We start from the raw sequence: 15,920 nt of genomic DNA on the forward strand, positions 1-15,920 counted from the left end.
AGGCATGATACCACTATGGCAGGGTGTTATCAATTAAGATAGGGTCTTTTATACTTTTGATCTGAGCTAGTCTCCAATGGCAATCCTTCCACGTCTCTGCCTCCCGAGCAAGCTACAGTTACAGGTATAAGCCCAGTGTCGTGCCACCACTGCTTTCTTAACAAGGGCAAACTGGGAAGGGTAACACTTGAAGTAATTAACTCATCCACACCAAGGCCTGGCATAAATGAATATGGGTTTGGAGGTGGGGAGGGTAGCTCTGAAGCCTGAGCAACCTGAGCCCCAGGAGACCTCACAGGGACAATTGGCAAGGACAAAAGGAAGTAGAGAGGTGCTGATGGAAGAGTCTACTGCACCATCCCATCATCCCTCTACACACCAGCACCTACCTGTAGCTCCAGCCAAGTGGGGGGCTCTGTGCGTACCCCATTAGCATAGGTGCGTCGCAGGCGTTCAGCACAGAAAGGCCCATAGCTAGCTGGTCCATGGCTAATGAAGTTCAGCAGATACTGAGGGGAAAGAGAGGAAGAGAGGACATTCAGAATGGAGGCCAGTTTCTATTTGCTACCCTGATTTTTTTTTTTTAGATTTTTTATTTTATTTTATTTTTTTTATTGTAATTAGTAAAAGGGTTACATGATATTTGCCAGATAGAAGGTGCATTAATTCACATACATTGATACCCTTTCACATGTCTTGGTCCCCATTTCCCTCCCCCCCCACAACCCCCACCCGTCTTGGTTTTCCCCCATTCCCTATCAAATTTCAAATATCCAAATACAAATAAATTCAATATATCAGATAACAAAGTGATATACTATACCAATATGAGATAACCAAGGGACAGCAAAGGAGATGAGAGATAACATAGTACATTAAGGACAACAATAATTCATTATATGGCTTTTGTTTCGATATCCTGGAGGTCCTTTCAATTAGCTTCACATTATATGGCCTTATGTATCAAGATTTTGCTCTATTGCAGATCTCTGCTAGTAGAGCCCAAGGTTTCTACTGATTATGACAAATGAGGGAAACCATTTGCTTGGCCTGGGCCTTGAACTCAAGGCTACCTATCCCCAAGGCTGGAGTTCTACCACTTGAGCCACAGCACCACTTCCAGTCTTTTCTGTTTATATGGTACTGAAGAATCGAACCCAGGGCTTCATGCATGGTAGGCAAGAACTCTACCACTAAACCACATTCCCGGCCTGTACCCAACTGATTTAAAAAATGATCAGCTTCTGGAATGTGTTCAGATGTCCTCCATTTGTCTTGAGAAGGACTATAAATTGGTGTCTATCTGAGAAACAATTTGAAATATATTTTAAATATATAGTTTAACACATTCATGCTGTTTAACTAATTCAAACCATTCTACTGAACACAGGGGGCTCATGCCTACAACCTTAGCTACTCAGACAGCTGAGATATAAGGATCATGGTTTGACACTAGCCTGGGAGGAGAAATTTGTGAGACTCTTAATTCCAGTTAACGAGTAAAAAGCCAGAAGTAGAGCTGCAACTCAAGTAGTAGAATACCAGCCTTGAACAGAAAAGCTAAGAGACAGTGGGTAGGCCCTGAGTCAAGCCCCAGTATAACACACACACACACACACACACACACACACACACACACACACACACACACACACACACACCCCAATCTAATCTTAAAGGCAAACAGGTATTTTTTGATGATATTAACTGGTATCTATGAAAATAAGTGGTTGACAGATGTGTCGTAAATGCCTATTGGTAAGTTTACGCCTTTCTGGAATAGCTAGTCACTGAAAGCATCTGGGAAGTTTATGTCAGGGAGAAATAGAGTGGAGACAAGAAAGGGAAGAGAGCAGTGTCCAAAATAGATTTTGTGCAGTTCTTGTGGAAAGTTTTTGCTTTGTTTTGCCAGTCGTGGGGCTTGAACTCAGAGTGTGGGCACTCTCCTTGGACACTTTTTGCTCAAGGCTAGTGCTCTGCCACTTGAGCCACAGTACCCAGTGCTACTTCAGTTTTTTCTGTGTATGTGGTACCAAGGAATTGAACTGGGGACTTGGTGCATGCTAGGAGAGCACTCTACCACGGGGCCATGCTGGAAATTTTTTTTTTTTTGACTCAGAGATGGGAGTACATATCCTGGGGTTTATTGGCGTTTGGGAGTGGCTCAAGTACCCAGAACAGAGAGACAGGGTGACCTCGCTCCTGTTTTCCTGAGTTTTCTGTATGACCACAAGTATGTCACCAGAACACCACAAGAGAGAGGAAGGAAATGTTAGTGCAGGTTACTTCTGGGTGTGAAGATGGCTTACTTTTTATACTTTCAGCATTTTCATATTACTTGTGTGTGTGTGTGTGTGTGTGTGTGAGAGAGAGAGAGAGAGAGAGAGAGAGAGAGAGAGAGAGAGAGAGAGAGAGAGAGAGAGAGAGAGAGAGAGACAGAGAGAGAGAGAGAGAGAGAGATGGGGGAGGGTGCCCATGTGCATGCATACGTGTGTGTGCCAGGACTGAGGGTGTACTCAGGGTTAAGAAACTTTCTCCTTTAGCTTTTTTTTTTTCTGCAAAAGGCTGATGCTCTTCCACTTGAGCACAATTCCATTGCAAGCTTTTTGGTAGTTAATTAGAGATAAGAGTCTGATGAACTGTTCTGCCCGGGCTAATGTCAAACTATGATTCTTACATCTCAACGTTCTGAGTAGTTAGGATTGCTGGCATGAGCCACCAGTACCTGGATCACATTACTTTAATCACCAGAACCAAAGGTTTATTAAGGCAGCAAAGCCTTGAAAACCAACCCTTCAAAGTTCCTACTAGTCTACCTTCATTTTCAGTTCTATAGTGGCAGAAAAAGTGGGGGCCAGACTCCAGTAGGGGCTCCATTCCCAGGGCCCATTTTTGGGCCCATTTCATCAGTGACCCCAGTCCTGAAGAACCATCTTTGGGGCTGAGATCAAGGGAAGCCGTCCTGTGGGCCCCGGAGAGGCACTGCCATGAGATGGGCACAATCTCTCTTTATTTAATTTTATTTTATTTTATACCGGTAGTGGGGCTTGAACTCTGGGCCTGGGCCACTTGAGCCACAGCACCACTTCTGGTTTTCTGGTGGTTAACTGGAGATGAGTTTTATGGACTTTAGTGTCCAGGCTGGCTTTGAACCATGATCTTCAGATCTCAGCCTCCTGAGTAGCTGGAATTACAGGCGTGAGCCACTGGTGCAGCCCAGCCCAACCCCTCTTTTATAGATGGAGAGATGAGGCACAGAGTAGAACGAGCATTGCTGGTTATCAGCACCCAGCTGCATGAAGCCTTCTGGGCTATTCCATGATTCCCTGTCCCATTTCTCCCTCCCTCTTCCCCACCCCATTCTGGGCCTTCTTACCTTCATGAACCTCTCAGAAGGTGGAAAGCAGCCCAGGCAGAGGCTGAGCAAGATCCAGCCCCGGGCCAGGCTGCTCGTTTTGAAGTTCTCTGAGAGCTGCTTGCAAATCTGACAGTAGATTTCATCCCTGAAAAACACACACTGCTGAGTGGGCAAGCTGGGAGCTGGCTCTGGGGGAGGAGAGAGATGGGGTGCTTGGGCATGCTGTCTGTATCCCTGGTGGGGTCTCTTCTGCAGGTGACTCATCCAGTGCTCAGGTCTTCCCAAGACTCCTCACAGACCAGAGATATGCCCACCTTTGCTCCTTGCTTCACCCCTCTGTCTACAATGCCTGTGGCCCTGTGCAGCTGCTGTGGCTTTTTCTCTCTGTTTCTAGCATAACTGATCCAGCTACTTTCTCCAAGCCAGTTATATCAAATGGGATTCTCTCTGTCTTGAGACCCGTGCTCTGAGGATGTCAGCTCTTCAGTCCAGAGAAAAGTGAGGACTTCATGGGAGAATCCCTCAACCTCCACTCTTGATATAGGTGTGAGCTACTGGTACCCAACCCTTAGTCCTCTTTTTGAGGACACTTGCCCAGGTTCTTTCCCATGGACTCAGTCCTCTATTACCTTATAAGGGTCCCCCTCATCCCTTCAAGCCCCACATAATCAGAAGCCAGAGTCTTTGGGTCTTTTCAAAAACAATGAGCAGTGTGCTCATAAACACTTATCCATCGACTCTCTCAGGGGGAGAAACGCTCCCATAGATAGCATTTGCCAACATCAGTGATGTAAATGTTCTCAGCCAGGCCCAGGGTCAAGCTTCCAACAGGGTGTTTGAACACAGTTGGGAAGACTTGTGTAAAGGACAGTTCCCACACTTCTCCAAAGTCTGCATTCACTGAAACCAGAAGCATGCAAGTCATCCTAGACATCTCGCCTCCCTCCACTCTTCAAGTCCAGTGAACCACCATCCACCATCTGTCTCTTGGACATTTCTCCCTGGGAATCCTTTTCACTTCTGTTCTCTGAGTCATTCTTTATTAGCTTTCTGGATCTCTTTTTCTGACCTCCTGGCTTCCCATGTCAGATGCTACTTTCTGTCACTGATAGAGAGAGGAGCTATCTGGAAGTCACATATGCTCACACATGACCCTCTCTTGCTTAAGTCTTATTTTTTGTCAGACATGGGGCTGAACCACAGCATTACTTGTAGTTTTTTTTTTTTTTTTTTGCCAGTCCTGGGCTTGAGCTCAGGGCCTGAGCACTGTCCTTGGACTTTCTCAAGGCTAGAGCTCTCCCACTTGAGCCTCAGCACCACTTCCGGCTTTTTCTAAGTATGTGGTACCAAGGAATCGAACCTGGGTCTTGGTGCATGCTAGGCAAGCACTCTACCACTAGGCCAAACTCTGGGCCTACTTGTAGTTTTCTGGTGGTTATTTGGCGATAAGTCTCACAGACTTTCATTCCTGGACTAGCTTTGAACTGCAATCCTCAAATCTCAGCCTCCAGAGTAGTTAGGATTACAGGTGTGAGCCCCCGGTGCCCCATGAAAATATACTCTTGTGGTAGATTTCCTGAGCCTCTTAAACTTCCTGCATGGTTTGGATAAAGGCTTGTGTCTTAAAGGTTTCATCACCAGCCTACGGCACCACTTTGAGGTGACATAGCCCTCAGGAGGTGGAGTCTAGAAGGAAGTCAGCTGTTGGAGACATGTTCTTGAAAGGATATTGGGATCCTGGCTCCTTTCTGCCTTTTTTTTCCCTTCCTGGTGGTCATGAACGACTTTCTCTGTACTTGCTCTAACTTCAGCATACTCCTTTGCCACAGGTCCAAGGACAACAAGGTCAAGAAATTATAGGCTGAAACTATAACCAGAGCAAACAATCAATCCTCCTAATCAATTGACTCGTTTGGAATCTTGTCACATTAATGGAACTCTGACTACTATATTCCTCAACTAAAGGGTGAGATTCCCCTTTCCCTTCTAACTTCCTTTCCCTTCCCTTGCCTTCTTTCTTGTTACTTGACAGCCTCATGCTGTCACTTAGCCTTTTTGTTTAAGGATGACACTCTACAACTTGAGCTCCATATCTACTTGGGGCATTTTGGAGAACCTGACAGATTATCTAGAGATAAAAATCTCTGGATTTATCTGTCTGGGCTGCTGTTGAACCCTGACCCTCAGATCTCAGCATTCTGAGTAGCTGGGATTACAGATATGAGTCATTAATGCCTGGCCATGGGGTGAGTTTCTTGAAGACAAAGAAATGTTTTCTTCATTTCAGCATCCCTTAGCCCAAGCCAGGGCTGCACTGTACGCAGGTACTTAATAAATGTACCTTGGAGATGGAGGGAGAATTATCTTTGTCTCACAATTTGTTTAAGGCTCCAGAGCCAAACACAAATGGATTCTATACCCATCCTGTTAAAGAAACATGTTCCTATATTTATTAAAAGATGTCAGAGAGCAAGTCTAGCCATCATGCCACCTCTGTACAATGGAAGATGGGAAATTTGGGAAGTGACTCCTGGAAGGGACTTTAATGGAACAGAGAGACCTGTAGCTCATTTAACTACTTATGAATGATGAGGGAGGAAGAATGGTCCCTGGAGAACAACCAAGTGGGTTGGAGACTGACTACCAAAGATAAAAACTTCCTGGTCTCCTTCTCTCCTCATCTAAGGCATATAAGACCCCAGAATTCGATTGTCCCTTCCAGGGTACTGAAATAGAGCATGGTACCCACAAGCAGGTAGTCCATAATTCTAGATGATTTTAGGGATCTAAGAGAAGTATCAGCCAAATACTTGTTTTTATGGGATTGCTTGTAGGATGTATCTGAAGACTCATGGCTCATCCCATTTAGATAGCTTTTGTGTCTGTCTGTCTGTCTGTCGGTCTGTCTATCATATTGAAGTGTGTGATGGTTGGGGAAAATTGCCATGGGAGAACTACCAACATGACAGTCAGAAGACTGGTTCAGTTGGTATCATACAGGAGGTAAGCTTCAGTAGAGACCCTGTAGTCTTACTGGCTTAAAGAACTAGAGGACAGAGAGTTTGGGGTTTCTACAGCATCTTGAAGGTTTAAAGCGAAATCCCAGAAGGAAGAAAACCAGAAAAAGTCCTAAAATCTTCATGTAATCTTAGCTAGAAGGGTAGCTAAAGCCAAAATAGCAGGGATTCCATCTGTTATGCCTAATAAGGGAGACAATTTGAATTCAGCAAAGTAAATTGTTTACCAAAACAAATTTCCAACAGCCTTTCAAAAAATGCAATAAAATTCAGTCTCTAACTGTATCATTCAATGTCTAGACCTACTCCCAAGGCACTAGACTTGGGGAAATAGAAAAACATGATTACAATTCAGAGAAGTGGCAGCCAATGCAGACAATAATCCAGACATTGAATTTCCACAAAAAGGTTAAAAAATACTACTATAACTGGGTCAGGTGTAGTGGCTCATGACTGTAATTCCCAGATGTAGGTGAAAGTGGAGTCCCATCTCAATAAGCTCCTACATAGCTGTAGATAGGATTGTGGTCTGAGGCTGGTCCTAAGAGAAACCTCAAGACCCTATCTGAAAAATAACTTAAAAAAAAAGGGTTATGTTTCTCTTTCTTTTCCCTTTCTCTCTCTCTCTCTCTCTCTCTCTCTCTCTCTCTCTCTCTCTCTCTCTCTCTTTCTCTCTCTCTCTCTCTCTCTCTCTCTCTCTCTCTCTCTCTCTCTCTCTCTCCCCCCCTCTCTCTCTCTCTCTCACACACACACACACACACACACACACACACACACACACACACACACTACCATTGTAACTATATGCAGGGACCTAAGTAAAACTATATCCATAGAAAATGAATAAATAGGACATGTTAACAGAGAAATAAAAGCATAATAATAAAAATCCCAGTAACTTAATGTGATTTAATGTGATTTTATTTATTTTTTTGCCAGTCTTGGGCCTTGAACTCAGGGCCTGTCTTTGGGCTTTCTCAAGGCTAGAGCTCTTCCACTTGAGGTACAGCACCATTTCTGGCTTTTTTCTATGTACGTGGTACTAAGGAATTGAAATCAGGTCTTCGTGCATGCTGGGCAAGCACTCTACTACTAGGCTAAATTCCTGGCCCCAACTTAATGTAACTTTAATTATAACAAAAAGTTATTGAATGAGTATACCAAATGATTATAAAAATAGATTAGGAAGCCAGGCTCGGTGGTTCACACCTGTAATCCTAGCTACTCAGGAGATTGAGATCTGAGGATCTCCGTTCAAAACCAGTCCTAGCACTAAAGAACATGAGATTCTTATCTCCAATTAATCACTAGAAAATAGGAAGTGGGGCTGTGGCTCCAGTTAGAGTGGTATCCTTGACCTGAAGAGCTCAGGGATAGTGCCCATGCCCACAGTTCAAATGCCATGACCGCTACCATCACCACCACTACCAACAAAAAAAAGTAGATTAGGAATACACTCAGTGCTCAAAAAATTAAATTCCTCGAAAAACAAATCTTCAAAGAAATAGCCATTCCATCAACAATTGGGCTAAAGACGGAAAGAGAGACTTCTCGGAAGAGGAAATAAGAATGGCCAATATGGGGACCAAGACATGTGAAAGGGTATCAATGTATGGGGATTAATGCACCATTTATCTGGCAAATATCATGTAACCCTTCTATTAATTACAATAAACAATATATACAAAAAATAAAAATAAAAAAACAAGTGTAACTATAACTCTTCTGTATATCACTCTGATAATAAAATGAAATTTAAAAACAAACAAACAAAAAAAAGAATGGCCAATAGACACATGAAGAAATGCTTAATATCTCTGGCCATAAAAGAAATGCAAATCAAAGCAACATTACCCCAGTCAGAATGGCCATTATCAAGAAATCTAATAACAACAGATTCTGGTGGAGATGTGGACAAAAGGGAATGCTACTATACTGTTGGTGGGAGTATAAACTTGTTCAACCAGTTCTGGAAAACAATATAGAGGTACCTCAAAAGACTAAATATACAGCTCTCTTATAACCCAGCAATCCCACTCCTGGGCATTTACTCAAATGACCATAACAAGGACATACTAAAGCTACCAGCACAACCATGTTCATTGCAGCCATTAGTTGCCATAGCTAAGATATGGAACCAATCTAGATGAATGGATCAAGGAGATATGGTATTTGTATACAGTGGACTTCTATGCTTCCATCAGAAAGAATGACATTTGCCTAATTTGAGAGGAAATGGAAACACCTGGAAAACATTATATTAATCGAAGCAAGCCAGGACCAAAGAAATGTAGGTTGCATAGTTTCCCTCATTTGTAATAACTAGAATATGTCTACTGTATCTCTTAGCAGGGGATCTCAATAGCCCAACTGACAAGCGCATAGGACCATACATTATGAAGCATATCAAAAGAACTCCAAGAATTGGAAACAAGAGGTTCTTATTATGTCCTCTCCGCAGTTCTTTCTCTTGTTTTTTTTTTTTTTTCCTGTTTCAGTTTTCTGTACCCTTTGTCTTATATGTAAGTTTATCTGATCCATGTAAGGGAAAAGGAATCAAGAAACAGCAGGACAAAGGATGAACTAATGCAATAATGATATTCACTAAACACTATGTTGGACATGATCCTTGCAACTTGGGGAGGGGGAGAAGGGAGTAGGGAAGGGTAATTTGAGAAAATGAGGGAGGGGTAACAGTATTTAAAAAGAAATATACTCATTGCTTTACTTATGTAACTGTAACTCCCCCTTTACAAACACCTTTACAGTAACAATATTTTATTTAAAAAGTAGATTAGGGAAAGCTGATATAGGTTCAGTGAATTTAAAGATAGATTATCATAAACTCCCCAGCTCCCCAATCTAAACAGCAGACAGAAAAGTTAACAGATTCAGGGATCTGAGGGACAAAAGCAACAAGTTTTACATAGGTTTAAACAGAGCTGGAGGGTGTGAAGACAAGTCCATAGATAGATGGTAGGTACATGAGACCTAGATGGATAGATTGGAGAATCAAAATAAAATAATGTATTAAAAACAAAATGGAGGCCAGGAGTTTGGCCTAGTGGTTGAGTGCTTGCCTAGCATGCACGAAAACCCGGGTTCGAGTCCTTGGTACCTCATACATAGAAAAAAGCCAGAAATGGTGCTGAGGCTCAAGTGGTAGAGCTCTAGCCTTGAGAAAGTTCAAGGACAGTGCTCAGGCCCTGAGCTCAAGCCCAGGACTGGAAAAAAAAATAATGAAGGGCCAGGAGTTTGGCTTAGTGGCAGAGTGCTTGCCTAGCATCCATGAAGGCCTGGGTTTGATTCCTTGGTACCACATAGGTACAAAAAAGCTGGGAGTGGTGCTGTGGCTGAAGTGGTAGAGCTCTAGCCTTGAGAAATCCCAAGGACAGTGCCCAGGCCCTGAGTTCAAACACCAGGACTGGCAAAACAAATGATAATGCCCATAAAACTTACATGGAAACCTAATTCCTACAAAGCAAATTGCATACATATGTAGTATAGCAAAGAAACTTGCTCTTTTACAAGGCACTGCACTAATACCTATCCTATCACAGAATGAATCTCCAGGCCCAAATGACTTTGTTTTCTTCAGATGTCTGGGTTTTCTTAATGCAGAACAAGTGGAGAGCCTTGGTGGCAGTAATATGCACAGTCCTGAGATATCCTGTAGAACTCAGGCCAGGGAGCAAACAGAGGAGAGTAGAGGGGCAGGGGGCAGGTGAGGAGATTGTGGCCTTGGGCTAAGGATCGGTGAGGACACTTGATGTTCTGATAAGGGAGAGTGGGACTGGAGACTGACCTGAGGCCAGGCCGCAGGATGGCATAGCCCACGATGAAGTGTACCTTCTCCAGGTTGGACATGGGTCTGTCTGAGGCGGGACCATCAGGATCAAATGCCTCCTCTCCAATGTTCAGCTGGCTGGCCACCTAGAAGCCCAAAGATAGCCATCAGGACAGCTACGATTCTCATGATTTGTCATAAAGGAAACTCCGACTTGGGGATGGAAACCCTAGAACCCCATAATAGGTTGGCACAGACCTGGGAGCAGACTAGAGTCCCCGGGGCCTGAGCTCACCTGACCTGTGACCCTAGAGGAACGCTTTAGCTTCATGGAAGAGATCTCCTTGCTTCCTCTGTCTTTACGACTCAGTCTCTGTGGAAGGAGACAGTTATCAGAAGGAGAGAAAGCATGAGTAGCCATTTGCAATGGGGTAAGTGTCCCTGTCATTCAGTCATTTCCCAGCCTACTTTATAAAGCCAGGAAGGAAAGGCTTGACCCAAGCCCTTGGAGCTGTTGGTTTCCTGAAAATTTGCTGTCAAAACTAGAGCTCAGTATGGGTTTGGATTGGGATGGGTGCAGGATGAGAGCTAGAGTAGGATCACTATCTCTGGTTGTGGTAAAACTTGTTTGCAACACAGGTTCTTAGTGGTTAGCAAGCTCTGGTAAGATGGGTAAGGCTTGTACAGCCCACTTCTCCCTGGGTGGGGATATAGATATTTAACACATATGTACACACACTGATACCACACACACGTAGGAAGGAAACCTGAGATATAACCTCCAGGAAGCAGCATGGCCAGACTGCTTTCCAGAATCCCTTCCCTGGGGGCATTGCGAGCCTTCAAGGTGACTTCCAGCAATCTTTGCCTCCTCACACCCTGCCCTGAATAACCCTAAGTCCCAACTCAGTACAGGACTTCCAAGGCCAAACACTGCATCTTCCTTCTTTGTACTCATCTCGGGGAAGTCATGTTGGGAGGATGCTCAAGTAGCTCTGTGCTGATGCCTGTGGGGCAGGGAACCAAGGCTGTCTGCCAGTGTGCATGTGAGTGAGCTATCTAGAGAGCAGACCCAAGTCAAGTCTGTGGATGACAGCTTGGTGACAACCTCCAGAGATCCTGGACAGAACTAGCAAGCCAAGCCATTCCTGACCTTCAGAAATACTAAGTATGTGCTGTTTTAAGCTGTTATGTGTGGCAGCAATAGATTCTGCAGAACACAGTTAAGGAGTTGGTCCTTGAGAATGGGTTTAAAGCCAACTACCACACACACGTTCACTGTGGTTTGGGTGGTGAGCCAATCCATTTCTCTGTTTCATTACCTTTAGAGCATCCTTACTTTGTAGAATTGGCCCAGCTTGGAATTAGATGAAGAGACACAACTGGTACATGGTAGGTTGCCAGTAATATCACAATAATGTTATCTGTTGTTGTTCAACACATTTGAATTTAGTTGAAGTCGATACGCAGAATTTACAGGACCTTTTCTATTCATGACTGTATAATTCAAATGGTCCTGGTTATGAGTCTTGAGTCATGAACTTCCCAGACTGAATCCAAGACTGAAAACACACAGGCCTAGGTTTAGGGAGTGGGCCTAGTAGTGGTACTGCAGATAGACCTCCGCGTTTAGCTTCCTGGGCCTGAACCATGGTACACAGCAGCCCATCTCCCTCCCCACTCACCTGTGGAACCACACCATGCTGTGGGCCCCCGAGACTGCTGTCCTTGCCCAATCTGTCATGGATCTGCCGCATCACTGAGTTGTCACTCAGGCTGTTTCTGGCATAAAGCACTGGCTCTGGAAGGTCACCCATGAACCTCAAGATGGTGTTCCACACAGCCAATGCAGCCTGGGGGAAGAGACAGAGGGCCTGGTTGGAACCCAAATCCCAGCACTGGAGCCAGGCTTCTTGCTTGTTCCCTCTGCACTGTAGCTCAGCCTCTGGATTTGGGTGGAGGGGTGGGTAGAAGGGTTTGGTGGAAGCAGAACCAGAGAACAACTCAGTACCGAATAGTCAGTATCATTTTCATGGAAGAGCAGCGGGTAGCGGAGAGAGCGCAGGATGTGTGTGTGTGTGGCTGATTTCTGGAAGTAAGTCGCAGCAAACTTGGGGAAGGTATACTCATCCGGGCCATCGACGTGCTCTTCTGTCTCCTGCACTGTGGGGACGGTGTCCAGATCAATCTCAGGCAGTCTCTCTGCTTTTGCTTCCAGCTCCTGAAGCAGGGATGGGAGATGCAATGAGAGATGACAAGGGGCCCTTTTAGATTAAGGCTGAACTGTCAGCCAGCTTCTGGGGACAAGGAATGCTGGGACTAGGGATTCCAGAAGGGCTCTTCAGAGGATTATTCTAGCTCCCTGGAGTTAGAGATCTGACTCCCATGCTTGGAGAGCTGCTATGGACATGAACTTGAGGGTCTAGCCCTGATGACACAGCTGTCTACACTGCTCCAGCAGCCCTCCACTCCACCTCTCAGCACACCAGGAACCCCAAGGCTCTGACCATGTGCAAAAACTGCTGTCTGCCTGAAGGTCTTGCCCCCTCAGTGGACACAGAACAGGCTCATAGCATCCTTGCAGGGAAGTTCACAGCCTAGTTCTAGAGGGTTCGACCATGAGAAGCTGGGCAGCTGCCTGCCTCATTCATGAACATGCAGGCGTCAGAATGTACTTGGAAGCTCACTTTGGCAGCTTTAGCAAAATCCAAGAGGTTGACTGAAGTCAGGTGTGGGCAAGTTCTCCATCCGGGCTGTCTTACCTCAAAGCGAGTTGGGGCTGGACCTTCCTGACCGCCGATCAGGGATGGGAGGAAGCCAAACACTTTCTCCACCATCTCTGTGTCTGTGATAGTGTCATAGATGGATCTGCGCTTCTTTTCAGGCAGACTTGTTGGTCTCCTCTGCTCTTCATCCGGGATGACCAGAGGTCCCTGTAGACCAGGGAGAAGGTAACCCACAGTTCTGTCTACCCTCACAGAACAAGCCCCTCCGAGAAATCCTCATCCTGCTTTCATTTGTCCAAACATGTTTTGCTTTCAAATGTAACATTTGAACAGCTGTAAGAGTATCAATCAGTCACCCAGGGCTTTGCATTTTTTCTGATCAGGAATCTGGGGAACTGCAAGCAGCCTTGATGCCTGAGTCACCACTTCAAACTCCAGGCCCCAGAACCCAGTGTAAAAGCACTGCTTAGGCCCACTATATATAGGGAAGGACCTGAGGCCTGCACTAACAAATCCAGAGCTCTTTGCAGACAGACTGGGCTCATTAAAGCACAAAGTATGTCTCTGTCTAATGGCCCATTCTCTTACTTGTTCTGTTCATTACACTGGAAATTTAGATGGTAGATACAATTTTTTTTATCCGTGGAGCAGGGGTAAACATCATCTCAACTCCTTTGCTTCATCATGATTTCTAGATATGCCCATGGAGAAGGAGATTGAGTCTCGAGTGCTTTTGGACAAGTGGGATCCTTTGTGGGTGAGATTCAAAATGCAGGAGGACACAGCTTGCTCTCTTGCTCCTTATCCTCCTGGCCTCCCAAAGACCCCATGACGCTCAGCTGTTTCTCTACTGCCTGAGTTGTCATGCACAGACTTGTAACACAGACCTTCACTCTCCTCCAGGGTGTGCTGGCCTCCCACAGCACCTCTGGCTCTAATGCCTTGCCCCTTTTGTGGGTTGACCATATCCCTTAGGCCAAAAGGAGAGAGCCAAGGAGTCCACTCCCAGATTCCAACTATAAGTCTGTCCAGATGGTCTGCTGCTTGTCCCATCTATGCCCTGTGAGTTCCTGTTAGCGGCTGGGTCTTCCCAAATGATGCCATGGGTCCCTGCTGTACCAACTGTGTACATGGAGAGGGAAGAGCCCCCAGTATATCTACATTGCAGTCTAGGAGGCAGCTCCTAATCTATCACCTGTATTCTTGCTGTGTTCTCGAGTAGTTGGCACAGATTTAGACATCTTGGCTCAAGAGTGCAGACTTTCCAAGGGGCTTCTGCCAGAGCTCTCTTTGGCTGCTCATTTTGCCTGCCCACCCTTCCCACATTAGCCCAGGCCAGCCCCACCTGCATCATGTGCTGGTGACCACCTACATTGCCTTTTTGCTGCTGTAACGCCTGCCGGGCAGCCATGCCCCTGGCGTGTGCCTGGATGACCACCACAGCCTTTCTCTTGGCTTGGACTTGCTGGCGCACCAGGTAGCCTCTGCAGCGAGCTTGCAGCTTCACCACCCTCTGCCGCATGGCCTGGAACTGTCTTGTGAGCAGAAGGCTCCGAGCAATGGCTTGCAGGCGCTCAAAGCCCATCAGGATCTGTGGGAATCAGGAGAGATGTGGGCTCACCACCAAATGCCTTCCCAAGGGACTACAGTGGCATTTTCCAGGAGCCCTGGAGAGTTTGTTGTACAGTTGACTGTTTCTTGATACAGGGCTGGTGCTACTATTATATATATTGACTAGCCTCAGTCTATGGAGTTATTATTTAGAGCAGAGCCTGCCATGAAAATAAGTGCTAATATATATATATATATATTTTTGGCGGGGGGGTGAGTCATGGGGCCTGAACTTGGCCTGGGCATTGTCTCTGAGCTCTTCAGCTCAAGGCTTCCGCCCTACCCTTGAGCTAAGCCCCACTTCCCATTTTCTAGAGGTTAATTGGAGATAAGAGTCTCAAGAGTCCTTTTGTGCCCAGGGTTGGCTTTGAACCATGATCTTCAGATCTCAGCCTCCTGAGTAGTTAGGGTTACAGGCATGAGCCACATACATGCCTGGCAAAAAAAAACAACAAAACAAAACAACCCCACATTTTTGAGGGCATCAATAATAACATGTTCTCCTGGGGGGTGTGTATGGACAGAAAAAGCATGGATCTCGTGTGTGATGAGATTCCAGAGCTTCCATTTTTAATACCTGCCAGCAAAGACTAACTACCTTGTTGGGCAGAGGTTAGAACTTCTGTCTGGTAGTTTGAGGCTGGCTCTATTAAACTAATTTGATCTTAAAACACTGGTGGCACATGCCTGTAATCCTAGCTACTCAGCATGAGTATCATGGTTCAAAGCCAGTTCAGGCCGGAAAGTCCATAAATCTTATCTCCAAGTGATTTAGAGCACCAGTCTTGAGTAGAGAAGCAAAAGGATTGTGCCTAGGCCTTGTGTTCAAGCCCCAATACTAGCACAAAAAGTATCAGTAGAAGCAACAATGAACCAGAAGGAGAGTATGAAATGGCTCACTTCTATATAGGGCCATAGCAGTCCCTGATGAAGCTGTTGGCTTCTTAAAGATCAACTCAAGGGCCAATGGTAGAGTGCTCGCCTAACATTCACAAAACCCAGGGTTCAATTCCTTGGTAGGATATACACAGAAAAAGCCAGAAGTGGTGCTGTGGCTCAAGTGGCAAAGTGGTAGCCTTAAGCAAAATATATCAAAGAACAGTGCCCAGGCCCTGAATTCAAGCTCCAGGACTGGCAAAGAAAAAAGAAAAAAGATCAACTCAAAGTGTTTAAAAGTTTGGATATCACACCTACCTGCTAATGTACACACATACCACCAGCTACTTCCTAACTGAATGCTCTCGGAGCATTTACGTAACTCCTTGAGGCCTCAGTATTTTTAGTGGGTGGCCTAAAGCTAAATAAGATATCACCTGCAAAACAACAGGCCGCAAGTAACCCTTCTGTATACATAAACAATTGCATGCTCTGTGAGTGTGCAGTGCAGAGGGCCTGAGACTGGTTTATGTCTCAACCATAGT

General features: G+C 45.3%; 1 protein-coding gene across 2 annotated transcripts in view; it reads right to left on the reverse strand.

The window, feature by feature from the left end:
- The window catches only part of Myo7b (myosin VIIB), a 73,654-nt gene that overhangs the window by 14,753 nt on the left and 42,981 nt on the right, over positions 1-15,920 (reverse strand). Inside the window, exons 20-27 of one of the 2 annotated variants that reach the window (XM_090342471.1) lie at positions 14,261-14,479; positions 12,925-13,095; positions 12,174-12,383; positions 11,848-12,015; positions 10,458-10,535; positions 10,181-10,308; positions 3,377-3,503; positions 390-509 (exon numbers count right to left, since the gene is read on the reverse strand). In XM_090342471.1, coding sequence (XP_090198597.1) covers positions 390-509; positions 3,377-3,503; positions 10,181-10,308; positions 10,458-10,535; positions 11,848-12,015; positions 12,174-12,383; positions 12,925-13,095; positions 14,261-14,479 — 1,221 coding nt within the window. The remainder of the gene's footprint in view (positions 1-389; positions 510-3,376; positions 3,504-10,180; positions 10,309-10,457; positions 10,536-11,847; positions 12,016-12,173; positions 12,384-12,924; positions 13,096-14,260; positions 14,480-15,920) is intronic. The other variant, XM_090342473.1, reaches the window with a different exon arrangement.

Source organism: Megascapheus bottae, chromosome 12 (genome assembly GCF_031878675.1).
Source record: "Megascapheus bottae isolate mThoBot1 chromosome 12, mThoBot2.hap1, whole genome shotgun sequence".
NCBI lineage: Eukaryota > Metazoa > Chordata > Mammalia > Rodentia > Geomyidae > Megascapheus > Megascapheus bottae.